The 27,977-nt window shown below is 38.1% G+C and overlaps 1 protein-coding gene across 4 annotated transcripts in view; it reads left to right on the forward strand.

Moving 5' to 3' along the window:
* Positions 1-27,977, forward strand: part of LOC131065055 (ribosomal RNA small subunit methyltransferase, chloroplastic) — a 253,187-nt gene that overhangs the window by 183,024 nt on the left and 42,186 nt on the right. For all 4 annotated transcript variants that reach the window (XM_057999441.1, XM_057999443.2, XM_057999442.2 and 1 more), the window contains one exon: positions 5,294-5,377. In XM_057999441.1, the coding sequence (XP_057855424.1) occupies positions 5,294-5,377 (84 nt within the window). The remainder of the gene's footprint in view (positions 1-5,293; positions 5,378-27,977) is intronic.

Consider the following 27,977-nt stretch of genomic DNA (forward strand, 5'->3'; position numbering starts at 1 on the left):
TCGACTCTAATCTTGAAGGCATGAAGTTCAAAATACGCAATCCTCCTTTTCCCCCTAATTAGGAATTGTTTCCCATTTGTATAAAATTTCAAGAGCTTGTTCGGGAAGAACGTGCGGCACACCGAGACATTTGGAAAGGTTACTTGCATGAAGATGATGAATTTGTGGAGAAAAAGTCCACCACGGGGAAGGAAAAAGTGCTTTCTTGAAAATATCTGTTTCTTTCAAATTTTAAGTGCACTTTTTCAAACATAAAGTTTCTTTCCAACTACCAAAGTCATTATAATTTTTTTGAGCTCCGTGCAAGTGCACTTTTTGGAGCATCTTTATGTTTGGTAGTTGGTAGTTATTGGTTGCTTTATGGTTGGTGTTGATATTTTGCTTTCCATTTATGGGTATGGGCAGCCTTGTTTTAAGGGATGAATCTGGCCCACTTGTTTAAGTTTAATCTTGGCCATTCATCCATTTTGAAACTCTATATAAAGGAGTTGGTTTCTCCTTTATTTTAGGTAGGAAGTTAAAGGTTGTTGCAAAAGCTCTGGTAAAATTTATACAAATTTTAATGGATGTTAAAGTTGTGTCATTTTACTGTGAGTGCATGGTCCTCTTCTCCACCCCTTTTAAATTTCTGCAAATGTATTTAATTTTCAGACAGCTTGTTTAGATATATATTTGATAGAATTCTTGGTTCATACCATTAAGAAATAACTGATTGTTATTTCCTCTGTATGGTTAGTCTGAGCCCAATTTTATGCTAAGTTGGGTTGTTAAATTGGAATGAATGGGTGTGAAAATCCAGCATTTGTATTCAACAATTTGAAAATTTAAAGTTCCTAGATGATTGCACTGGTTTTTACCTAGTTGTGCTCTTGCTGGCAAAGTAATTTCTAGTTATTTTAAGATTTCCGTCTATGCGTCTCAATATGCTGTCTTAGTTAAGTTAGCTAGTTGTTCTTATTACTCTCTATCCTTATCCCCCTTTTCCTTTTTTTTTTAACCTGCAAGTCAAACTAAAGAAGCATCATGTTAAAGGTAAATCAGCTGAAATCAAACTGTAAGATCTTAGGGAACCTGTGCGAAACCAATTCTGTCTACCCGTAAGTCCCCTTTGTGTTTCCAGCAAAACACATCAACTGTTGAGCTATCCTGTAGTCAAGACCCGACAATCGAAACCTTGAGGTCGTCCCCCATTGATTAATTAAAAACAACATTAGGGATTTCCTTATCTCAAGAGAGGATAGAATACCTAACATTCTATTCTGCATTGATTGGAGAGAGTCGAAGTTCTGTGATTTTAGCCACGTCAACAAGTTGGTGCTGTGGGCAGACAGATTTCAAATAAACTAGTTCTTGCTAGCCAGAGATATACTCACAACTCCACAAAAATAGTGCAAGCTCCAAGGGAAACAAAAGGATTTTTAGACTATGAATACTCATATAGATATCCAATTTTGGTGCAATCTGAAACAAACATTCACAGTTGAACTACAGGCAACAATAAGCTCAGACTAACCATGCACAAAAACCTACAATTAACAAGCCTCCAATGGTATGAGCCTGAAATCGATCCAATACCATCACACTTCACCATTAAATCACTGAACACTAGCTAATTTGATGAAAGGAAACCACGTGAAAAGAAAAAAAAAAATGGCAAAACACCATGCTTCAATGTTTACTCACTTGCTTCAACTGCCACTACAACAATTTCTGTTTAGCAATCCTACACTATTATACTTCTATTTCTAATTATAGCTACCTCTAACCTACTAGCTTGTAAAAATTCTAACTATCTAACTGTTCTAACCCCTTAGAATAAGAGAGGCGCTGGCCTTTTATAGATTTTAGATTTTGAATCAGTGGCTAGGTTTTAACCCATCCAATGGCTCTGATCTGCCTTCTATAAGCTCTAACAACATTCTGGTTAGTTACTTCAACCGCCTCCAACTACCTTTTCAGCTACCTGCAACTGTTTTCCATTATTCTTGCTAGAAGACAAAGTTTCATTGGGCCCGAGGCACAAAAGGGTAGATTTGGTAGCTGGGAAATAACTAACTTGTGTCCCTTTTTGAATTACATTAAATTAGGCTCACAGGTAGTCATCTGACAATAAAGCAATTGCTTTTCAAATAAATCAATTTTCTGTTATTTCTAGCTGTTCATTTTTTATTTTGCATACTCTTGTAGCATTTTGTGCAAGCATCTACCTTCAATCTCATGCCTTGGTGATGGTAAGGGCCCTTGCTTACCAAATCCTTTCATTTTGTTCTTGGGCTCCATTCGCAGGCGTCTTCAGGATGCTGGCTATGAAATTCTCTCTCTAGCTTTGTCTTGGGAATCCTCCGGCTCAATCGGTGTTCTGGATGGTAGCGCTTAATCCCAAACATCTCCACACGGTCTCCTTCGTGTTCTCCATCCTGCATGAACATATAGGTCAAGGATCAATCATCATTTCATACTTCATTCATTTCTTGAAGGATTTGAACACTACCATGCCTAAGAAGGTCTTTGAGCTTTGAGGAAGCGATGAGTTGTATTAATTTTGGGATGAACACTTTAGGAGTGAAGACAACATTTGTAGGATCACAAAGGTCATCGTTGAATCCTAACACTTAATGAGGAAGTTTGGGCTCTAACCTAGGTATATGAAGGGTAATAGGAAACAAGGGCCCACTCCCACCTTCTTGACACAGTAGTCAACCTGCTAAGGATACCAAAAGGCCTTTTAACCGATTTATTCAACACACCTAGACAGTTGACAACAGCCCCAAATAGCTGGCCCACTGCACCTTCCATAACAGCTCTTTTATTATGGAAACAAAGACCATACAATGCAGTAGTTGCCTTCTTTCGAGCATGAGCATCTCCCTCTACAAGGAGCTTAACAAGGACACCGATAGCATCAGAGTGACGTCCAATTGTGGCCTTGCTCACATCCACTATAGTCAAGCTTGTTAGGGTTACGACAGCAGTAGCCCTAGGATCCATAGAACCATGCTTTGGTGCATTACCAATCAGATCTATAGCACCCTACTCTACTATCATCCTCCAAGCTGAAGTAAAACAATTCCTTATGCTTTGTTTGTGGTGTCCCATCGTCAAGAAATTGGTTGCAATGCTTCCATTCACAACTTGGACTGATTGGAAGGGTTGATTGGCCTAAACTTCATCTTAGGAGGGGTCATCAAGATCATTAGAAACAAGGTCATTTCTTGTTCATATCAGATTTTGTGGCCTATTTTTTGAGATTGTTGGTGGCTTGGTTCTGTCTTGTTCCTGTCTTGGATACGTGGGTTTTGATAGGAGTTGTAGCTTCTTGTTTTTGGGCATTCACTAAGGGAGTACTTTGAGATGATACAAAGCTGATCAGTGTAATATTCTCTGCGTGTTTCCTTTCATGCTATTAGTCTTGGCTGCAGACCTGTATGTGAACGAATATTAAGGAAAATTAGAAGCTTATAATCCTTATAAATTGATATTGTATATTGTCCATTGAGTTTCTGAGCAATACTTAAGCCACTACAGCCCGGTTATGCAAGTGAAGGTTGGCTGACTGTATTTCAATTGTTGTTTGCTATTAATATTGAATGCGCAATTGGTAATTTTCCATTATTGGAAACAATGTTTACCTTCACTCCCTAAAGAAACACCCAAACTTGACCGATATGCACAAAACTCACCATGAAGATCAGCATTCTCCACGGGCTTTTCAAGCCAAAAGTCCAATAAACAGTAAAATCTTTATGCCCCTGAAAAACTTTAATGATATTTTCAGTAAAAGCAAGGGGATTTGCAGGTTGAAGGCTCTGAAAATGCCGAGTTTTGTGCAAATTCCACCAACTTTGGTGTTATTTCTGGTAAAAACAAGGGTGTTAGCAAGTTTAAAGGTCTGCTAATACCGAAGTTTCTTCTAATTTGCTCAATTTTGGACTTCTTCTCAGGTTTGGCAAGTTAAGGGTTCTGCTAATGCCGAGTTTTGCTCAACCAAGGTGCTAAGTTCATGCTTTAGTTCGGGTTTGCAAGCAGATTGAAATTATCCAGCTTTTGAAAAATTTGGACTTAGCTTGGTAAAGGTCGAGAACTTTGCTTTGTTCATCCTGAGGCGTGGTATGCAACTAGGTTTTTTGCCTTGTTTTTCCCTTGGGTCTCCTAATGCCCTAGCCTGAAACTAGGTGGCACATGGTGAGGAAGACTTATCCCATTCATTGTAAACGCATGATCCTTGGAGAAAAACATGACCACTGGCCTACACTTCGGCTTTTTCCTCAGACCCTCTGACCTGCAAACACAGAAGTTTATAATGAACAACATGCATTTCGGTACTCTTTTGGCATTCTCAAGTCAATGTTCCTGCAAATACCGAGATTTGTCCCATCTTTGGAGATTTTCGGTGAAAACTTTGTCATATTTTTCGGCAAAAACAAGGGGATTATCAAGTGTTTGTTTTTGAAAATGCCAAACTTCTTGGAGGTAAAAACTCCGATCTTCCTTCAAGCATTGGCATGAGCTTTGGTCAATTTGGTGCTTATTTAAGGACTCTCTAGGGGGGTTTGAACAAGCAAAAATTGGACCTTATCTTTGCCTATTTAGTCCTTCATATGCTCAAGCCCCATCCTTACTTTGGCACACCAAACATCTTGCCTCTCTCTCTCACATGCCAGCAGGGAAATTGAGAAAAAGGGGGTGAGGGGGGGTTCCTGTCAAAGACGGGGATGTGGGGCAGAGCACAACAGCTAGCAACAAATTCCCTTGTCATTATTTCATTTCAGAACAGCTGCAATCTCTATTCAACCTATGAAAAATCATTAGTCAGAAACGAGACCATGACAACAACTTTGCAAATAGATGGGGTTAAGCACAACTTGAAAGGTGTCTGCACATATTGATGCTCAATTGTGATGACAAACTGAAAAAGGTAAGCATGAAGATTAAGTTTCTTAGAGGTATAGTATTGTCCAAATCAAAATGGTAAATTCTGGATGTTAACTGTGAAATTTTGTACATGCATAATTTGTCAAATATTATTTTATACAAGCATGGTGCTTTCAAATAAAAATTGTTTTTAGACCTAATGTGAACCATTTTGGGTAGCAAGGTTAGGATATTTTCCTGAGCTATTTGGTAAATTAGTCTCTAATAAATAATGGTTATGCTCATGGAACTGCACTTGTAAGATCTTTTTTTATTCTTATTATATGATGTTACAGTCTGCAGTTATTTGTTTGAATAGATTACTTATAAAATTATATTGCTTGTTCTTATTTTTTTGGACTTTTGTGGAATGATTTTCTAGGTGGATGCAGCAATTGTAGCATTTCAATTAAAGCGTGTTCAAGAATATCCTCCTATTGTCTCACCAGAAAGATTCTTCTCAATGGTTAATGTCTAATCTATCCTGCTCATTTGGTATTCCCTCTTTAATTAAGGTGGAGCAAAAAGATGAGAAATAGGAATGAAAGTTGAACTGAAAGTCTTTAAGCATTGGAAATAGTTAATTGAATTGATAATAGTTCAAGTAACATTCATCTCTATATAAATATCCCATCATTTGTTGGTAAATTTATTGTTGTAATGTTTTTAGCTACCAAAGTTCTTTCTTAAGTAATTTATTATTCTTCACTATGAAAAAGTGGCTTTAAAGTGCCAATTTAGGTTGTTAACTATATTTTTTAAACAAGTTAAAATACACAGCTAATAAAATAGTTGACTCAGCACTTTAGACCTCAGAAAACAAAATACTCATTTCACCCAGCCCGCATACAGTTGCTAGGGATCCATATGATAATAGCATGTTAATTGAAGCATTATTTTATCTACGGATTTGAAACAACATCAGTGGGCATTGAACAAAATTATACTTCCAAAGATTTCAATCTCGTGTTGAAAATCTTGTCATTGATGTCAAGTTCCAGTATTTAAAGTTGAAGACACTGAAACTCCAGATTAATTGCAATGGAATGATTTGTATCACGATTGCTGCTAGTAGAAGTATGAGAGTCCTTCTCTGTGTGCATTTGATTCTACAAAGAGGACAGAGATATATGGATTATGGGTGGCAAAATAATCATACAGTATTTAATTCTTAAATGCTGTGAAGACCACGGAAAGCTCTCATACTTATCTAATAACTAAGTCATGGTGTTGCTGGAAGTTCATCTGCATTTATTTTATCATAGACTTTGATACGAGTTGGTGCCATCGTATTCCCTGGTTAACAGAGTCACGTGTATCAGGTCTCTGTGTAAAGTTTTGTTTTCACGGGAGAAAGTTTCAATTTAAAATAACTCTCAAAATGTTGTGGTTACCTGTTATAGTTAGAATCATTTATAACTACTACAATTGTTATGATGGACAGTTATAACTGGTTACCAAACCAAACTGATATGCAAAGGTTATTTATACAACTTCAAATGGTGCATATTGGTGTGTGTGTGGGCAATATTATAGATCAATAATCTCTGATTCTCTATACTGGAACATATCAAAAATGAGTTAGAGAAAACAATGATATTCTGAAGATTATTATACGTACTATTCTGGAAGCTCAAAAGACATGATGCTTGTCTGAAGAAGAGATGTTAGCAGATTGTATAGCAAAGATATGTGTAGAGAACAACAATACAAGGGTGGCTTCTAAGATTGCAGACTTGATGTCACAGTGAATGATTCTTTTGACAGTGTTCAAACATACACTGGTTATCAGTTTGAATTGTTTGTGTTCACAACATCTTGTGCAGATTTTCAGTGGCATCTGACATTCAGGTTTGTCTTAACTTCAGAGACATATATCTCAGTTTGTTAAAGCTAATTTATTTAGTTGTTCCCTGAAACAACAGTTGAATATACACTATTAATGTATTCAGGCTGAGAAGTTGTTTGTAGTTTGCAGGTTTTTGTGTTTCAGATGTGCAGCATTGCATAGTTCATTTGAACAGTGCAGACAATCTGATTGTACAAGTTTATTCTTATGTTTTTACTGTTGTAAATGTGGTGATAACTGAAGTTGAAGTCAGTAACATTTTGTAATCATACTCATAAAGTTGGTGCTTTAGGAGAACTGGGTTGGTGCTTAGGCTGTTAAGTTGATGTTAGAAGAGTTGGTGTCTTAGGGGTTTGGTGACTCCTTGGGGTTGGTGCCCTTAAACATTGTAATTGAAGTTTTAACTCTGAGGCTGGATTAGGACAGTAGATCCTAGCATCATTTTTCACCGTGTTTTTCCCATCTTGGGTTTCCACGTAACCTTTTGTATTGATTTCTTTGTATGGTGTATTTTTCAGTTTTTAGTTTGGTGCTTCATTTTAGAATTAAGTTTATAAAATTTGATAATAATAAATTGGATAACAAGATCAAGTTTGGTTTACTACCGATTCACCCCCCCTATTAGAAGTAAACCTGTGTTCTACAATTGGTATCAGGGCCGGTGCTTGTTAAAAACGCATAATCAGTCTAAGAAGATCCTGTCAATAGAACACATGGGTAATCTAGAAGGTTCTTCATCAAATAAGGCACCTTTGTTTGATGGCACTAATTATGAATTCTGGAGCATTAGAATGGAAAGCTATATTTCTTCCTTAGGATTTGATGTTTGGATGGAGGTAGAAAATGGTTATACTATGCCTAAACTTCCTTTAACTGATCTTGCAGAGAAAAGGGATTATGAAAACAATGCCAAAGCTAAAAATGCTATTTTATATGGTTTGTCTAACACTGAGTTTGTTAAAGTTATGCATTGTAAAATAGCCAAGGAAATTTGGGACAAGTTGAAGAGCATTCATGAAGGAGATGACAAAGTGAAATAGGCCAAGCTACAAACCTACAAAATTCGATTTGAGAGTTTAAAGATGGAAGACGATGAACAGATCGCAAAGTATTTGTTAAGAGTGGACAAGATAGTGAATGCTATTAAAAGTCTTGGAGAAAAATTGGAGGACAAAGTAGTTGTGCAAAAGGTATTAAGGTCATTACCCTCAAGGTATAATGCTAAGTTTTCTGCTATAGAAGAAGCTAGGGATCTTAAAACACTTACTATTGATGTTTTACATGGAATACTAACCGCTTATGAGATGTGAACTGTTGATGAAGAAACTACCAAAAGAGAAATTTCATTCAAAGCAACAAGGAAGACAAAAGAAGAAAGTTCAGAGTCAAATAGGGATGACGGTGAAGATCTTGCAAACTTATAAAGAAACTTAAAAGGGGTTTTAGAAAGTACAAAAGGAAACTATCCCTCAAATGCTTCAACTGTGGGAAAGTTGGACACTTTGCTGCTAAATGTCCCTATACCAAAGATAATCAAGACAATGAGGAAGATTTCAAGAAGAAGAATAAAGGCAAACCTTTCTACAAACAGTGAAACTTCTCAAAGAAGAAAATTATGTGTATAAATGAAGAAAGTTCAAACTCAGAGGACAGTAATGAATTTGATAGTGAAGTATTGTTCATGGCAATTGACTTACCAGAACAGAGTGATGAAGATGATGTCGAAGAAGGTAAAATAGATCTTGAAGGAGAACTCCTATGTGCCCTTGACGAAATCAACAGATTGAAGAAGAACTCTTAGCACAAGGCTTTAGGATTGATAGAAGTTGAAGCCCTAAAGAATGAACTTGAAGAAGGAGACCAGGTGATTACCAAGGTAAAAGCTAAAATTGAAGGTAAGAAAAAGGAAGAGGTAATACATTCGAAATTTCTGTCTAGATATGAAGAATGTATGGTTAGAAGATAAATTAGTGCCTTTACAACATGATCTAGAACAATATAAAAGTGAGTCAGATAGAAAAGCAAAATTTGTTAAAATTTCTAACATGTTGGATGAGATGTGAAAGATCCCAAATGGATCCTTTTGCTGTTGCTGCTGTAAATTCTTAATTAAACATACTATATTTTTGTAATTTTCTGGTGATCTTATAGAATAGACAGAAGTTGCAGAAAGGGATTGTTTCTTTTTGGGTTTTGATGTTATAAGTAAAGTAACTGATAAATAGCAACAACTGTGAAATAAAACAGTAAACAATGTTCATATGTAAGAACACTTAAGCAATCTGAAAATACTGCAAATCATACCAGGCAAATAACCTAGTTTTGTATTCAGCAAGAATCCATACATTTATTTGGAGCTGTTCTCAATCTGGATTGATGCTAGATGGAGGAATATTACTGGCAACGAACAAGGAAGACCAAATAAACTGAATACAACTCTTCAAGTCAACATACAAACAAGGCGTGGTTGCAAAGGAGGCGTGGAAGCTGCTGCAAATCACGTGCCAGCTGAAATAAACCAGCCGCCCTGTTGAAACCCCCAATATGCACGCTGAATCTTCAGGCCAACAAGATGTGTCTTCTACCTCTGACAATCTTTGTGCAATCCTGGATAAATCCACTGTCAACTCTTGCTGAGGGCTACGTCCCAGCAAGTTCAGACTTGGGGTTTACGTCCCAGACCAAAATCACTCTTCCAAAGTGTTGGTTGAAAATTTTGTACACTTGGGGAAATATACAAAATTGTGGTTTCAACCACAGCACACGAGTAAAAACTCTCCTAATTAAGGGAAGGCTCCCCCTATCTAACTAAAACTGAAATAAAAACAGGATGGTACAGCAGTCTTTCTTCTTTCTTTAAGAAAGACAATATCCTTTTCTCTTCACAGAAAAGGATAGCGATTGAATATGAACAGTAATAACCACTTTTAAGTAAAATGAGAGAAAGGAAATGAAGTTTCCTGAAAATGCAAAGACTTCCGTCACTTCCTTCGGGACGGGACAACAATATCAAGCTCAAAGACTTGACTATTGGAAGTCCTATCTACCCTTTGCTATACTAAATTTTACAATGAATAAAAGACGACAGCACAAAGACTGGAATAATTTATTCTTTTAACACAAAGACAAGAACTAATGCAAGCTCAAAGACTTGCTGCTATTTCTTATCAAACAATAATTTTTTCTCAAGAACAGACGCAAGCTCAAAGACTTGCTGCTCCTTCTAGAGATTTCCTATTTTAATTAATCTTCTCTACTTGCAGCTCAAAGACTTCAAATCAGATTGGACTAAGCTCCTTTAAAAACACTTTACATAGAATAAATAAAAAGAATGAAACTCAAACTTGTAGCTCAAAGACTCAAAACTTGAGTAATCTTTCTTTATTATTCTTCAAAACCTTCAATTCACATACATAAGCTCAAAGACTTCTTGCTGTAAATTTGGCAGAGTTTTTGCTTGCTTTCCCAAAAGATAAAAATTACAATAGACTCCTCTAGTATTTATAGAAGAGGAGCCTTGAGAAAAAGGTGGGAGGATCCTAACTAACTTGAGAGATTCTCTCAACCACCTGTTGACCTGTATTTTATACACCATCATACACAGAATAAAATACTAATAGGCATCTTATCCTCTCTTGAGAAAATAGTCTCTAACTGCTGAAGATCTGCATAAAGGATCAGTTAGGTAGACTCCAAGGTTCTTTTAGTAGGGTCTCTACGTGTGGACAAGCTTTTTAGTGGTATGATGTGATTTGCTGTTTCCTCCAAGGGGCCTTACGTATTCCAAAAGTTCAAAAATTTTCTAAACTAAAGAAACTTTCAAAAATAGCAAAAGGAGTAGGGTTTAAAAGAGGTCTAATCTAGCCTAACCCTATGAATGACTTAGTATGGATGAGACTTGGCAAGATTCAACCAACTTCAATTTTGCCATAAGATAACAACTCAATTGAAATTAGTGCGATCTTCTAAGGTAATAAAATGATACTCAATACATCAAAGATCAAGGACACTACTACGAAGGTACATATCCAAGATACAATAATGATTGAAGATTAAAGGACTCAATGTATTCTCCAGTCGACCACGCAAGGCGTTCCTACAATCAGCAAGAAGCTAGTGGTTTGGATTACGAATCCTACCAAATATCAAATCTCACACTTAGTCTTTCAAATTAACAAACTACTTTGATCGAGCACGATTCAAGTAGATCAAACAACCATGAAGATAACTCAAGAAATTTGCAACAAAACACCATAACTTCAATATTTTATTGATTTCCAAGTCATCATATACAACAATTGCTTGAATTTCTTTCTTCAAAACTCAATCTTGCTACAAAATAAAATTGCTTCTAACTCTAATCTTTCTTACATCAACTATTGACTATTACTGTATTCCTCTATTACACTATTATTCAATGAAATGAAAAATGGGGGTATAAATAGCATCCTCGATTACAATGAAAGGTCCAGATTGAAAGTAAATCAACGGACAAGATCATGACACCTAAACCCTAATTAGGGTTTGTTACAAATGACCTCCTTTTTACTGAACAATATTAAATACATAGCCAAATATTAAATTTGGCACAAAAACCTAGGAGGTATCAACCAATGAGAAATAAGATGTCATGTCATCTGTAACAACCTTTCATCTAGAATCTTATTCCCTTTCCAATTCTCTTTCTTAGCATATGCAATGAATTTTGTCACGATTCCTTCGATTTCTGTGATTGGAATCTCGGGAAGATTCTTCATACTCTCTTCTAAGTGGATGACCTGATCGAATGCATCTAGAAGAGTTGCATCCCATGAAGGTTCAAGTTCCTTCGTTCTGTCAATCAGGAGCATGGTGGAAAACATCTGATCATACTGCTCATCTGTAACATCTGCGTCCTTGCAAAAGATGATCTTGATTCTATCCTCAAATTCCTGCATATCCACATCTGTCTCGACCTCGATCCTTCTGCCAAGAATGGTACGAAGTACCTCAAATACTCTGTTCTGGATCGGATTAATCACCTCCTCAACTTGGCCACATCTAACACTGATGTCTTCAAAGAAAACATTCTTCATATGGAGTAAGGTTGACCACTGAAACAAACTGTGAGAATCACCTTCCAAGATCTTTTCCTGTGCTAAAATTCTCCTCGATGTATGTCTTATAACTTTCAAGACAGGAATGATAACGTCCTTGGTATGGGCAAATGCAGCTACTGTTATCATCAATTTGTGGATTATCTCAAGAACTTGGATGGCCTGATGAATGATCTTCATCATCCTTGTAACAAACTCTATAGCCACTGTATGAGATCTATCCATCCAACTACATGTACGTTGAACCAGGTTCCTGAATCTTTCTGCTTCGTTGATTGATTGAAGTGGCAATGCTTGTACTGGTGATCTAACTGGATCCTGACGTCCCAAAGGTTCATTAATGTGACTGAAATACGTCCTCCATGCACCTCTCTCTCTCTCAAGCTTTCTATTTTTTTCTACTTCTTCTCTAAGCTTGTCCTTCAATGCCTCAAATGTGTCGGTGGCATCATCCATTGTCTGCTCTGCAATGGATGGTCCTAACTCAATTGTCTGAATATCATAATCCTCTTCTAGGATCTCACCCTCATATTTGTCTGCTGCCGGTGTAGCTATCTGCAGTTTTCTGGATCCAGTCTCATCTCGAATCATCTTGGACATCTTTGTAGCCTTCTTCTTCCCTGTTACTTCATGTGAACATCCAACAAGGCTCTCTAAATCAATTGCGTTGTCTTCGTCCTCTACTACGATCACCTTAGTCAATCTTTCCTTCAACCAATCTGGGATATTCGATCGTGTCTCTTGAACTTGAATCTCTTTATGTACCATTTCTTCTTCTCTGGGAGGAGATGTCATTTCATTATCTTCTTCTAACTCATAGTCCTGGAGAGATCCATCTGACGAACCATGCTGTGCCTGTCCTTCCTCGTGCCTGTCATTTTGTACCATAGACTCCATGGACTCTTCCACTTGAATTGTTCTATTCTCTGGTCTAGAAGAAGTACCTGGTGTTCGATCTTTGTTGGCACCTTGCTTTTTCTTGGAAGACTCTTTCTTTTCTGACCTTTCTTTTCTCTTCGAACCTCTTGGATGGAGATTGCCTTCACTGGCACATCGAAGGTTACCTTCACCTGAATTCCTAGGATTAAGATTGCCTTCACTCACACTAGCTCCACCTTCGGCTGATTTCTCTTCCAAAGTAAAAGACATAGCTATGCCTTGCTCTCTCAACTTTTGATGCTGAACGTCTACCCATCTGCGAGTACAAGACAAGACTGGTGCCATCAAAGCATCTAAATCCACGACCTCAGGCTCATTCCAATCCAACCTTATTGTTTTGCTTTCTCTATCATAGGAAGACTGGATATGTCTGCCATTGTCCTGAGCTTGGTCGGCCACTTTGTAAATCCTGCATTTCCTGATGAAATCCAAAGGCAATCTAGAATGCATCTTTCGCTTCACTTCAAGATCATCTAGGAGGTTCATCATAAAATCTTCAATCTGGTGTTCATGTCTAAATCTTCTGCCGACTGTCTCCTCTAAATGTCCATGTGGATCAAAGCTTTCTCTCCAAGCAAAAGATGAAAAAGAATACAAGGCTAACTCCTTCTCTGCGTCATCCATGGTTAAAACATTAGGACATACCTCAACTGAATTACCCAAAATAATAGGTACTTGGACTCCATTCTGATGTCTGTGTCTGAATGCCTTCGCATATGCTGGAAGGCAGCTCTAATCATTCCAATGAAAATAACAGTTCAAATGATGTATGGACTCTTGAATTTGATGGCAGCTGTGCTACGAATGGATCCGGAGCTGGTGTAGTTCTTATATCTCCCAAGGGAGAGATCTTCCCTTACTCTTTCAAATTACAATTTGCTAATACCAACAATACGGCTGAATATGAGTCGCTCTTGTTGGGAATGAGTGTTGCTTTGAAAAGAGGAATCAGAAACCTTCATGCCCAAGGCGATGCAGAATTAATTGTTTGTCAAGTGAGAAACATATATCAAACCAAGAATGACAGGCTCAAGCATTATCGCAATTTGTTGTGGGAGAATATCGAAGAGTTTGATTCTTTCAATATCTCAGTTGTTCCTCGTGAATACAATGATAGAGCTGATTCTCTTGCTGTCTCAGCTACTTCATTAATTCCACATCTTGACTTTGGTCAAGATAAATACATCATTGAGATAATCTGCAGACCTAGTGTGCCTGATAATTGGGATCATTGGCAGATCTTCAATGATGATAAGCAGATTAATAATTTCTTGCAAGCTGAGGATGGTTTTAACAACTTGTATTTTGAAGGAAGTAATTCTCCTTCTTCTTCGTCTTCAGATCCGGTGCCTGATACATCATCTGAATCAGATGAAAATATCCTTCAGCTGAAAGGAAATAAAATCCCTAAGGGATTGGTTTCTCTTGAAAAACTTTTCGATCAACATGATCGTTATATCAAGAGACGACAACAAGAGAATACGGATTCTCTTATGGGATATGAGAAATACAATATTGGATCTGACGGAGATCCAAAGTTTGTCAATATTGGCAATAACTGCACTTCAGAAGAGAGGAATCAGTTTATTCAGCTTTTGCGTCAATATCATGATGTTTTGGCGTACTCATATGATGATCTAAAGTCCTTCCAACCCAAGGAAGTGCAGCATGACATTCCTCTCAAGCTTGGTGCGGAGCCTTTCAGACAAAAGCAACGCCAATATAATCCAAAGATTTCAGGTACCATTCTTTCTGAAGTTCAAAAGATGCTTGATGCTCGGATTATCTTTCCCATCCATCATTCAACATGGTTGGCAAACATAGTACCGGTGCGTAAGAAGAATGGAGAAATACGTATCTGTGTGGACTTTAGGAATCTTAATCAGCTATCACTTAAAGACAATTATCCATTGCCAATCATGGATCAAGTCCTTCAAACAGTGACAGGCTCCGAGATGTTATCTATGCTCGATGGATTTTCGGGATACAATCAGATTGAGGTTAATGAACTTGATCAATACAAGACTGCATTCACCACTCCATGGGGTACGTTTGCGTACCGTAGAATGCCTTTTGGTTTGATCAATGCAGGAGCTACTTTCCAGCGAGCTATGGATTTAGCTTTTCGTGGTATTATGGGGAGGTATATTGTGGTATATCTTGATGATCTTACTGTTTTTTCTAAAGATCGTGAGAATCATCTTTTTCATCTGCAAGATGTACTTGAAAGATGTCGCAAGCATGGCATCTCTCTTAATCCCAAGAAGTTAGTTTTTGGGGTGACGGAAGGAAAACTACTTGGTCACATTGTTTCTAAGGAGGGCATAAAGGTTGATCCTGAAAGGGTTAGATCTATTCAGAATCTCCCTTTGCCGTCCAACAAGACTGCTGTTCATTCTTTTTTTGGCAAGGTTAATTTTCTGCGAAGGTTCATCCCTGACTTTGCAGAGAAAACTCGTCATATTGTGGATATGACGAAAGGAAAGTCTTCTTTCCATTGGAATCCTGAAGGAAGAGCGGCATTCAACGAAATCAAAGATGCAATTGCTCATGCGCCTGTGTTGGTTTGTCCCAACTACACTAAGGAGTTCATTATGTATAGCTATGCTTCCGAGCATACTTTGTCGGCCATTTTAATGCAGAAAAATTCAGAAGGAATTGAATCTCCTATCGCTTTCATGAGTTGTCCTTTGAAGTCTCATGAACTCAAGTATTCCTCCATTGAAAAGAATGCTTATGCGGTGGTAAAAGCAGTTAAGAACTTCCGTTTTTACATATTGAATTCTCATACCATTGTGTTAGTTCCTGATACATCAGTCAAATCTATATTAACACAACAAGAATTTGGTACAAAAAGAGGAAATTGGATTGCTAGAATCCAAGAATATGACTTGGAGATCAGGCCTACAAAGCTCGTTCGAGGAAGAGGACTCTGTCAGTTGATGGCGGAAGGTATTCCAGAGGAGCGAGAATTGAATGATTCAGAAGATCTTCCCAAAGTGCTGTTTGTTAGTACTACTGATGAATGGTACTCTAATATAGCATTTTTCTTGACCTATGGCGAATGTCCACAACATTTGACATTCAAGGAAAAGAGAAGTATCAAGTTGAAAGCTGCAAACTTCGTATTATGGGATGCTGGTTTGTACAAGAAAGCCATTGACGGTACTTTCCTCCGATGTGTTGACAAAGCGCAACAAACTAAATTGCTGGAATCTTTTCATGACAAGGCTTGTGGAGGACATTTTTCTGCCCCAGTGACCGCTCATAAAATTTTGAGAGCAAAATATTATTGGCCCACACTCTTTCAAGATGCTTTTCGGTGGGTACGTAAATGTGTACATTGTCAGCAGTTTGTAGGAAAACCAAAGCTTGCAGCATTACCATTGAAGCCGGTTATTGTTGAAGAACCTTTCCGGCAATGGGGCATTGATTTCATTGGTGTGATCAATCCCTCCTCAAATGCTGGTCATTCCTATGTCCTTACAGCTACTGATTATTTCACCAAGTGGGTGGAAGCCATACCAGTAAAGAACTCTACTTCTGAGGTAGTATGCAGATTCCTCAAGGAGAATATTATTTCCAGGTTTGGTGTTCCTTTCAAGATTGTGACTGATAATGCGGCTACTTTCTCTTCCTCAGAAATTTCACAATTTTGCTTTGAGTATAATATTTTGTTAACTCATTCATCTGATTATTATCCTCAAGGTAATGGTCAAGCAGAATCTAGTAACAAGAATTTGATTACTATTATTCGCAAGCTTGTGGAGGAAAATCAAAGATCCTGGCATAAGGCTCTTTTTGATGCTTTATGGGCAGACAGGATTACACCCAAGAGGGCTATTGGTATGTCTCCATTTCAGCTCCTTTATGGGATTAATGCAGAAATACCCATCACTTTGGAACTCCCTGCTCTCCAGTTATCTAAAGCAATTGAAGATCAAACTTATGAGGATGCTTTAGATAAAAGGATCATGTATCTTTCCCAACTGGAAGAACAAAGAACACAAGTGGTAGACCGAATTGCTCAGCATCAGCTACAGGTTAAAATTCTTTTTGACAAGAAAGCAAAACAAAAGGGATTCCAAGTTGGTGATCGTGTTTTGCTTTGGGATAAGCGAAGGGAACCGAAAGGCTTACATGGCAAATTTGATTCTCTTTGGCGAGGACCCTTTACCATTCACCGTATTGCTGGAGAAGATAGTTTTATCTTGTCTTATCATGATGGAACCCCATTTGTGCTGCCATATAACGGTCAGCATTTGAAGCATTACTTTGAATGAAGATTCGAGGTAACTTTTTGTAAATAATGTCTTTCTCTTGTTTGTTTTTTGCCTTTTGTTTGTTTGTTTTTGCTTTGTTTGACTCTGTGACCCAATGGATAAGAGGAAGGCACTTAGAGTTCTGGATTCTTTTCTCTCATAATCTTGAAGGATAAATGAAAGAATTCCCCAGTCAGAGCCTGTTGTTGTCCTCATTTTTGTTTCCAAAAATGAAGGACCACTACGAGGAAATTTTTATGAAAAAATAAAAATTATTACTCTATGGCACGCTTCCCGAGGCAGAATTATGACTAATCCTTGGACTGGCTTAATCCTCAGTCCGTTCTCGAACTACGTTTCGAATTTCGTCTAATTCTGAGTTCGTTTGCTATGCCTTTCCTTCAAATTCGGGTTTTAAAACCCAGACTGCAGGTGGAGAATTTTCTTCAAACTGCAAGTTTTAATGATATTCATTGTTGTGGTCTTTGTAGGGGAATTTTTGATCACTTACATGTGCATTTTTTTATTTCAAATATGTCACTTGTAATTTATTTTAAGTTTCCCATTTAATGTTTTTATCTTTTTATTGTTTTTTGGTCATTTTTAGTTAAAATAGGGGTTTTTTAGCTCAACTGCAAGTAAACATGCAGTTTGTCCAAAAAACCCCTACTTTAATGGGTTTTACATGTAATAGGGATTTTAAATCCCCATTACATGTGTGCAAGTGTTTAATACTTGTTGTAGGGATTTTATTTCCCCCTTACAAGGAATTTTAAACTTGCAGTTTGTCTTTCAAAACCCGATTTTAGCATAAAGTTCATTTTTGACAATTTTTAAACTTGTCATTTGTCCAAAAAAACCCGATTTTGGCTTAATGAGTGAAAAAGTGAAATTTTAAACTTGTTGTTTTATATTTAAAACCCGATTTTGAGCATGAAAAGGAAAAAGGAGAAAATCGAACTTGTCATTTTATGTTTAAAACCCGATTTGCTTCCTTTTGAAGAAAATCGAACTTGTCATTCATTTTTCAAAACCCGAAATGCAAGAATGAAGCGATTTTGGACTTTTTCAAGGCGAAATTCGTGGATGAATCGTTGGATGATGGGGGCGTTTTGAGTTTGCATCCTATCTTCTTGCATTTTTTGACATCTATCATGCCATTTCAAAGACAAATCCGCTGGTTTTTACCCTAAGAAACAGCAACTGCGTTTTTTTTAAACGTGCCTCATGAATGCCACGATTTGAGCGGTTAAATCTTCAATGTTGCCCACACTCCTAAATCGTTTTGGCCTTTCTTCCTAAGGCGTGGAGGGTAAGAAAGGTTTCGCACCATTTAATGGTGCATTGAATGTGCAATATGCGATAAATGCCACATTTTAACAAAAACGTGACTCTCTCTTGGCTGCGTGTTTAATCCTTTGGCATTAATATCTCTTCAAACACCTTTGGTGTTATTATTCCAGCAAATACCTTGATCGTTTTGCTTCAACAAACCCGGAAGGAACACTTTCATTGGCATTTTACTCTTGCAAGTTTAAGATTGCTGCCATTTTTGGGGGCATTTTCACAAAAACGTGATAAGGGTTTAATAGTTCAGTTTTGCTTCTTCATCTCAAGAAGTATTGCATTGTTGGAGAAGCATTTTGATTTTCCAATCAAGGTATGTTCTTCCTTTCTTCTCTTCTTTTTATTATTTTCATGTCTTCTTCATTTTTCGTTTCTTGTTACGTTCTTCGCATGTGTTGTTCTTCCCTTAAAATTGGTTTTCATGAAACAAATCTTCCCTCTAAAATGCAATTGTTAAATTGCACTATTCTTCTCGAAATTCCATCTTAACTTGTATTTGAGATTTTTAATCTCGATTGCAAGTTCGCTGGAAATTCTTGTTCTTCCCTTACGGTTGAGAAAATTAATCATTTTTGGTTAAATTTCCAAGCTTGAAAAATGTGAAATACCTCTCTCTTGCAAATTCGGATTTTGAAAACCGGATTACATGTTGAAAAGATCTTCCCATTTTCATGAAAATGACTATCCCGGATATTCCCATTTCTATCCATCCACGTTCCCCATATCCGCACTTTTCATTTCCATCATTTCCCGCAAGTCAAAACCCCATTTTCCATCCGTTTCTCCATTTTCGAATTTACAAGTATACTTGTATTCGGGTTTTAAAATCCCGATTGCATGTATGTACTTTCCAACTTGTATACTTACGAAAATTCCCCCAAGATCCGAAATTGGTCAAAGTCAAGATTTTCCCATTTCTACATGTCTTCCCTCTTCTTCTCACAAAACCGTGAAATTCAGAGATCAAAGTTTTACCCATTTGAAAAAAGAAAAAATGATATTTGCAGCTGATTATGATGTGGCCTTAACCCTTTTAAGTCTTCATCACAGCATTCCAGGTTCGCAATCAATGTCAGATTTGCCGGCATCGCCAACTCCAAAGAAAATGAAATACAAATATGACAAATACCAGAATGAGATTGCACCTTCCCAGGTATCTTCTCCATTGGATCGTATCAGGGATACAGAAATAGGGCACGTTGATATGGCGGAATTCATTCACAGGGTAGAAGATCCACAGGATAACAACTTGCAGCGGCTGTTGGACAGCCATATCCATCATGCGTCTTCTTTCCCAGTGGCTGCCCTAGAACCTGAATTTATTCTTGCATGCGCCCATCATTTTGACAAAGAGTCAAGAGTCATAAAAAATGATGATGGTGAAGCCATAATTCGTCTTGATGCGGATACGATCGAGAAGGTCTTCAAAATACCTCCTGCACCTGTTTATATGGAAATCACCAAAGAAAGTGCAGCAGAGTATTATGTGAAAAGAGAAAAAGATTGCAAGCGCCACATCAATAAGTGGATTCATGAGCCACGTCCTTCCTTCTCAAGATGGGCAAAGTTGTACCGTTGTGATTTCAAGTGGGAGATAGGAGACACCATCACTCTTCTCAGCAGAATGATAGGCCTTGAGCACTCTAATGTCTTTGAGCCATGGATGTATCAATTCATCATGTTCATACGGCAGTCGCATCACATTTCATGGGGTGAAATCATCAGCGATGCTTTGTGCGAACAACTTGCAGCAGTTCCTACCACTATGACCTTCTTTATGAATTCTTATTTGGTATATTTAGCAGCATCACTTAGACACTTTCCAGGTCTTTCTACCAAGGGTGATCGCTCGCTCATACCAGTTTGGGAATATTATGACCAGCTGCCCTTGAAACCTAGCAGACTACATTTCAGAAGAGTCCAAGACGCATTCTTTGGATATTTTATGTGTCAGTTTGACATGGATCTCCGAAATAAACGAGTGTCAGATGAAGCATGGGTCAAGGTATTTGAGTATGGCTGCTTATTCCTGCAATTTCCCACCTTCACCTACATGAGGATTGGGTGCTATGATGGACAACCATACATGCTTCCAAGATACCCGACCGATAGGATAATTCTTATGGAGTTGGGAAGACAGATTATGGCTGTTCATACTCTTCAGTCTGCTAGACACAAGGTCGGAATGGGAATCTCCAGCACAAATCCATTGAAAATTGGTCGATACTCCCTTGTCACATCTGTGAAGGCTAAGGCCATGGAGGTTGAATTGCAGGAAATCAAGCTTAAGAGGTTCAAACCTAGGGCTGATTTTGATTATAGAGGTATGAAGGAAAAGATCAAGAAATCCTTTGTACATGTTCATCGCATTGAAGACATCTGGGCAGATCTCCGCACAGAAGCTGAAGTCCTGAAGATGGATTACTGCAGGCTCACTGTTGAGCAAATTGTTGACTTGAACTTGGCAGATATCCCACAAGGGATGATTGATGACGGGCGTATACTTGATCCTGAATACATTTCACAGAGGGTTGAGGAAGCTCCACTTCCTTTGATTCAATGGTCACATAAAGAGTGCGTCTCCATTCTTGACAGATTTCAGCCCATCTTGGCCAACACTAACGCATGGTTGAAAAGCAATGCTGTTAGACTTATCAAAATCAAGGTTGGGAAGGAAGATGATTCTACAGGGCCTCTTGGACGGAAGTCTGAGATCCAGATTGATAATAAGGAGGGTGCTTCATCTTCAAGCACAAGGATCAAATTACGAGTTAGTCGTGCAGTAGTGCTTCCACCTGAAGAAACAACTACTTGTGGGAAGGAGAAATCGCGGTTCCATGTTCAGGTGGTTGATCTGGATAATCCAGAAGAGGGGTAGCAATCTGATGATGCGCCTAGGTCTCCAGTTCTAGACACGCCTCATGAGGTCATTCCTCCAGTTTCCATTGAGACGCCTCTTTCTCCTCCTGATTTGCTCATTGATGAGTCTCCTCAGAATGCAGTTCCAATTTCAGCATACGAGCCTTCTCCTGATCAACAGCGAGAAAGTATGTTGAAAGTTCCTGAAGATATTCCCATTTGCATTCAGTTATCAGAAATTGACACTTCCACTTCTGGTTTTGAAGAATTCATGAGGCAATCTTCATGTCCGTTGGTAACTGAGCAAAACATAGTTGCTATTCAAACAGATATTCCTCCCAGGGTGACCACAGTGATTCAAACAGAAACTGCTTCTCCTTTGCCTACAGCTGCTACAGGAAGTGAGTTGATGACTTTGCCTCCATGGCTTAGTTCTTTCACCCCGAAAAGAAAGAAGCAAGAGATCTCACCTGATGCCTTCGACTACCAGCAACTCAAACAGTCCAGATCCAAAGTTGCTAAGAAGGCGAAGACTATTTCCAGGGTAACTGTTGATAGCAACAAGATGAAGGTAGCTGAAATTGTGGAACCTATTGCGGATAAACCACTTGAGGAAATGTCAGCTGCTGATTATAGGGTTACAAAGGTAGAATTGGGCAAGCAAACACATGAGGTTATTAAACATGATGCCCAGTTTTCTGTTGCTTCACTAGTGCAAAGATGTGACGATCTTCTTGCTAAGAAAAACAAGCTAGAAGAAGAAAATCGACAGCTCATGACAGCCATCCATAAAATCACAAAACCTGCTGCCGAAGGGAGTAACTCTATTGGTTCTTCTGGTTCCCAAGAATCGATTCGTGGAGTGGAAAGAGCTGCTCAGAAAGTACAAGCACTGGATTCCTGGGTTGATCAGCTTCATGATCAATGCGTGCAAGTTATAAAAGACATTTTTCAAATAATGTCTAAGCTGGAAACCATTGAGGAGAAATTGGATCAGACTTCTAACACTTTCAAAAAGAATCTGGAAAGTGTTGAGAAAAGTCTGGCAATCTGGCGTACCATGCCCCAACAACAGCTCAATATCCTGCAGGATCACGCCATCATTTCTTCCAGGGTCATGTACTTGGAATTCGAGGAACTCATGGAAAATAAAACTCTTGTTCTTAAATCCCTCATCGAAGAGATCAGCGATGCAAGGAAATTCCGGGATGAAATTTATCAAGGTATTGTTTCACATTGTGAAAGGGGCTCTTGCAACATAGTAAGTCAGGATGGAGAGCTAATTCCAGAAGAAGAGGTTCTTGCAGATTTACAGATGAGGATTCACAGTGAATGGAGAAGTGAACAATTCTCAGCAGTTTCAATTCAAACATTGATGAAACACCAAGCCTTCTTGCATGAGATTCAGTCCATCTTGGATAAAGACAATTCCGCGCTTCTCCGCTGCCACGACACTATTGTGAAGACTATGGTAGTTGCTAAGAACACTCATGAACCGAATCCCGAGGAACTACAAGCAAGCATCCTGAAGTTTCAAGGATTCATGTCTTCACAAAATTCAACTTAAGTGTTTTTCAGCACTTAGTTGAATCTTCTCTCTTTTTGTATTTTCTTAGTTGTAATTTTGTTTTAACAAGATACATGTAAAAGTAGTTTATGTAAAATGCAAGTTACACATTACTTGTACTTTTGTAATTACATGTAAGTTAACAACAAGTTGTGTCCGATTAGGACTGTAGTTAGTTAGAGTAACTCTTAGTTAGTTAATGAAGTCTCAGTTATTTATTGAATAAGTCTTGGTGGTTGAGAGAATCTCTCAAGTTAGTTAGGATCCTCCCACCTTTTTCTCAAGGCTCCTATTCTATAAATACTTGAGAGGTCCATTGTAATTTTTATCTTTTTGAAAGCAAGCAAAAACTCTGCCAAATTTACAGCAAGAAGTCTTTGAGCTTATGTATGTGAATTGAAGGTTTTGAAGAATAAGAAAGAAGGATTACTCAAGTTTTGAGTCTTTGAGCTACATGTTTGGGTTTGAATCTTTTATTTCTTCTATGCAAAGTGTTTCTAAAGGAGCTTAGTCCAATCTGATTTGAAGTCTTTGAGCTGCAAGTAGAGAAGATTAATTAAAATAGGAAACTCTCTTGAAGGAGCAGCAAGTCTTTGAGCTTGCGTCTATTCTTGAGGAAAATTACTGTTTGATAAGACATAGCAGCAAGTCTTTGAGCTTGTATTAGTTCTTGTCTTTGTGTTAAAAGAATAAATTATTCCAGTCTTTGAGCTGTTATCTTTTATTCATTGTAAATTTTAGTATAGCAAAGGGTAGATAGGACTTCCAATAGTCAAGTCTTTGAGCTTGATATTGCTGTCCCGTCCCGAAGGAAGTGACGGAAGTCTTTGCGCTTTCAGGAAACTTCATTTCCTTTCTCTCATTTCACTTGAAAGTAATTACTGCTGTTCATATTCAATCGCTATCCTTTTCTGTGAAGAGAAAAGGATATTGTCTTTCTTGAAGAAAGAAGGAAGACTGCTGTCCCATCCTATTTTTATTTCAGTTTTAGTTAGATAGGGGGAGCCTTCCCTTAATTAGGAGAGTTTTTACTCGTGTGCTGTGGTTGAAACCACAATTTTGTATATTTCCCCTAAGTGTACAAAATTTTCAACCAACAGATCTTCAAATATCGCACCACCTTGGAAGTATTAGCGCCACCTTTGGATTGAATGGAAATTCGCATTTCTTCAAACACACTTCGCACTTTCTTCGTCTTCCTCAATATCGCATGTAAGATAAGTAAAATGATTATGTGAAAATGACAATTTCACCCTCCATATATAGCGCTTGCACCTCTCCATTTATCAAGGCCGACTTGAAAAATATAGCAATTTTAAAATGATTTTTTAATTAAATAATAAGACCGACCTCCATATCAAAGCGCCCCAATCGTTTTTTTTTTTTTTTTTTTTAATTAATAATTAATTAAATGCCTTTCGTTTTTTAATTAATAAATTTCGATTTTTAAACCAAGGCAAAATAATTAATAAATGCAAAACGCCATATTAAATGCCAATTAAATAGGATTTTAAATTTTATCGAACTTTAGCATTAAAATGAATTCAAAGAGGTTAATTTGGCGCCAAAATTTTGAAAATGAAGTGGACGTACCTCATCGCCCTGGTCCCTTGGAGAGGCACAGGAGCGATTCACCATTTTTGTCATGATTCTTGCGTTTTCAATGTTCAACTCCTTCATTTCCACGTTCAAAATCGATCATCTTGTTGGGTTCTTCGAATTAGATTGCCTTGCATGTGTGCATGAGTGTCTTTAGATGTATCATCGCCCTTGTCCCTTGGAGAGGGACAGGAGCGATCTCCATGTTTTCACGTTCATCTTGCATCTTTGATCTTCGAACTTCCATTGCTAGGCGAATAACATCGTTGCTAGTCCATTCCACGCACGTCCCACTTGCTTTCATGAGGTGTTTGGATGTTATAAGGATCATCGCCCTTGTCCCTTGGAGAGGGACAGGAGTGGTCCATGTTTTTTCTCCGTTTTTAGCTCAAGTTGGTAACATTTAACCTTGGTTCATCGTTTATTGCCTTCGAAATAACGTCTTTTATCTCGTCCATCCTCGCCTTGCCTTGACTTTGAAGGAGTATAGAGTGTTGTTGATGAAATCGCTTTGGTCCTTGTCCAAAGGACAGGAGCGATATGGACTCCTTAGCTTGATTGATAACGTTTGGACGTTCAAAACTCTTGCATGTCATTCTCAAAAGACGTCTTGAACCCTTTACAACCTTGTGAAGCCTTGACTTGGCATGAACTTGAGGCAAAATGAAGAGTCTTAAGTAAATCGCCCTCGTCCCTTGGAGAGGGACAGGAGCGATATGGTCTCTGTGTTCAATTTGATGATCATTTTACGTTCGAAATCTTTGTATATCACCCTCCGATCATACCATGGACCCTCTACGATCTTGCAAAGCCTTGACCCTACGTGATTCTTGCATGAGTTGGCCAATATACCTAATATCGCTCTGGTCCCTTCCTGGAGGACAGGAGCGAACTGGGTCTTAGAGTGCAAATTTCTTCAATATGATGACCTTGGTAACTTGTGCTCGATGAAGATGCCTTGAAACGTTCTTGCCACCCTTCGTCTTGACTTGGATCGGTTTTAAACTTGAGTGAGAAGCAATATAACCACTGTATCGCCCTGGTCCCTTGGAGAGGGACAGGAGCGATCTTGCTCTTGTGGTCTTCATTCCACTTCGTTAGCTTCCAAATTTATATTCAACGGATTAGTCATGCTCCACTCCATTCATTCATGCCCTGGGATCGATTGAAACTGGACAAGAAAATCATTTATAACAAAAATCGCTCTGGTCCCTTGGAGAGGGACAGGAGCGAACTAGGCATTTCGGGACCCTTATGGACGTTTCAAAATCTTCAATTTATATTCAATGAGTTCATTTCACTGTCTTCCTTGCCACCAAACATGAACTTGACTTGATCTTGGCCTGGATTTTGCCCAATGAAGAATATCGCTCTGGTCCCTGGGAGAGGGACGGGAGCTATAACATACTTCGCCCTGGTCCCTTCCAGAGGGACAGGAGCGATTTTAGCATTCTGGGTCATTCTTCTTCATATTTGCACTTCAAATTATATTCATCTGATAAAACATCTCCCTTTGGACCTCTTCAAATCGTCAAGTCGTCGAAATCTCGCAAGGACAAAGCAAAATTGGGTTTGTAGCTCCGGTCCTTCACTGAGGGACAGGAGCGATTTTTTTCTCCTGGAGGCATTTCTGTGCTCATGAAAATCTTCAACTTATATTCAATGGAAAGATCTCGCCTCTCTTTATCACTTCCAATTCGTAATTCATTTGGACTCTGCAGGAATAGTAAGATATTTGAAAACGAGCTCTCGCCCTTCACTGAGGGACAGGAGCGATTTTGCTCCTACAGGGCAAAATAACATGATTTTTCACATTTTAACATTTCACAAGGCGAAAACAAATCATTTCCAATGCCTAGGATCAAAATCAAAAAGGGTCAAAATTTGGCCCAAAATATTCAATCAGACAAAAATTCACATTTCATCTTCAACACTTAGACAAATTAAAGCTCTGCATCAACATTCCAATTGAAAATTAGACCATTCTGGCGAATTCATTGCATTCAAAATTTGCATCCTTCGAAAGGAAGCTCAAAAGCTCTCAAAACGACTGGATTTTGGCCTGAAAAGACAGAAGTTAAAACCCTAAGGCTCGACCCTAAATCCAGATGACTGACTGACTAACAAAATCCTAAAAACGAAAGCGAAAACAAACGAAAAACGAGCAAAAAGAGGGGGTCCCCATTTGCGATGGGGCGATGTGTGAAATGGTCACAACACCACCAAGACTCATTCAATAACTAACTAAGACTTCATTAACTAACTAAGAGTTACTCCAACTAACTAAGACTTATTCCAACTACAGTCCTAATCGGACACAACTTGTAGTTGTCTTACATGTAATTACAAAAGTGCAAGTAATGTGTAACTTGCTTTTTACAAAAAATACTTTTACATGTAACTTGTCAAAACGAAATTACAAATGCATAACTAAAATTATTCCATGTGTCTAAAGACACGACTCTAACTGCATCATCCTTTGTCTGTGATGATCTTCATGTCGCTTCAGGATGCTAGAACTTGAAGTATTATAGATTGGTAAAGACATCTTGAACCGGAACGGGAACTTGCATCCTTGTCTTCTTGCTTGGGGTAGTACTAGCTTTTCAAGAGGGAACGGGCTGCCTTCCTCTTTTCATGTCATGACCATCTTTGTCTTGAAAGCATTTTATGCTCTCAACCATGAATTGTTGTTGTATTTCTTCTTTGTATCATCCTTCATTCTTGAAATTTGCTTGCAAAATAAGGCCCATGCCTTAATCCATTGATTTGGTAGATCGTGTGTGCAAACCGGACTGACAAGGGAAGAGAGAAATTGATGCAAAAATGGGCTCACAAGTGAATTTCGGGTTTTGGAAGCTGCATTACATGTGTGGGAAAAACAAGAGCATTAACTTGCAAATGTGGGAAAAACAAGAGCATTAACTTGCAAATGTGGGAACAAACATGCAACTTCATATGTGTAATGGGTAACTACAAGTTTGCACTTGTAATTGGACCTTTAAAACTCATTTTCAAGTGTTTTTTGAGTGCATTTTGGACCAATTTCGGGTTCTGGATGGCTGACTGCAGGTAGACTTTAAATGGGGAAAATGAATGAAAGTGTGAAATGAGTGGATGAAATGGTATGTACGGATGATGGAAACGAATATGAAAAGATTTTGAGAAGATCATCTTCAAGAAAATGGGAAGAACTTGATTTTTTAATCATTGAGGCTTGATTTTTGGACTAAAGAAGGTTAAGTCTTTGTCCAAAAAGGGAAGAACACATCAAAACATTCCTCTTGCAAATGATTGGGAAGAACACATCAAGAGGTAGAACTCTTTACACTTGCAAATCTCTTTGCAAATTTGGGAAGAACACATCTTTCTTATTTTGAAACTTGATTTTTGGACCAAAGAAGATTAAGTCTTTGTCCAAAAAGGGAAGAACACTAATTTTCCTCTTACTTGCAATCGGGTTTTTAAAACCCGAATGCAAGTAAAGAAGGAGAAATTCCAAAGGGGAAGAACAACTTTACTTTACAAATTTATTTGTAAAATGGGGA

This window comes from Cryptomeria japonica, chromosome 11 (genome assembly GCF_030272615.1).
Source record: "Cryptomeria japonica chromosome 11, Sugi_1.0, whole genome shotgun sequence".
NCBI classification, from domain to species: domain Eukaryota; kingdom Viridiplantae; phylum Streptophyta; class Pinopsida; order Cupressales; family Cupressaceae; genus Cryptomeria; species Cryptomeria japonica.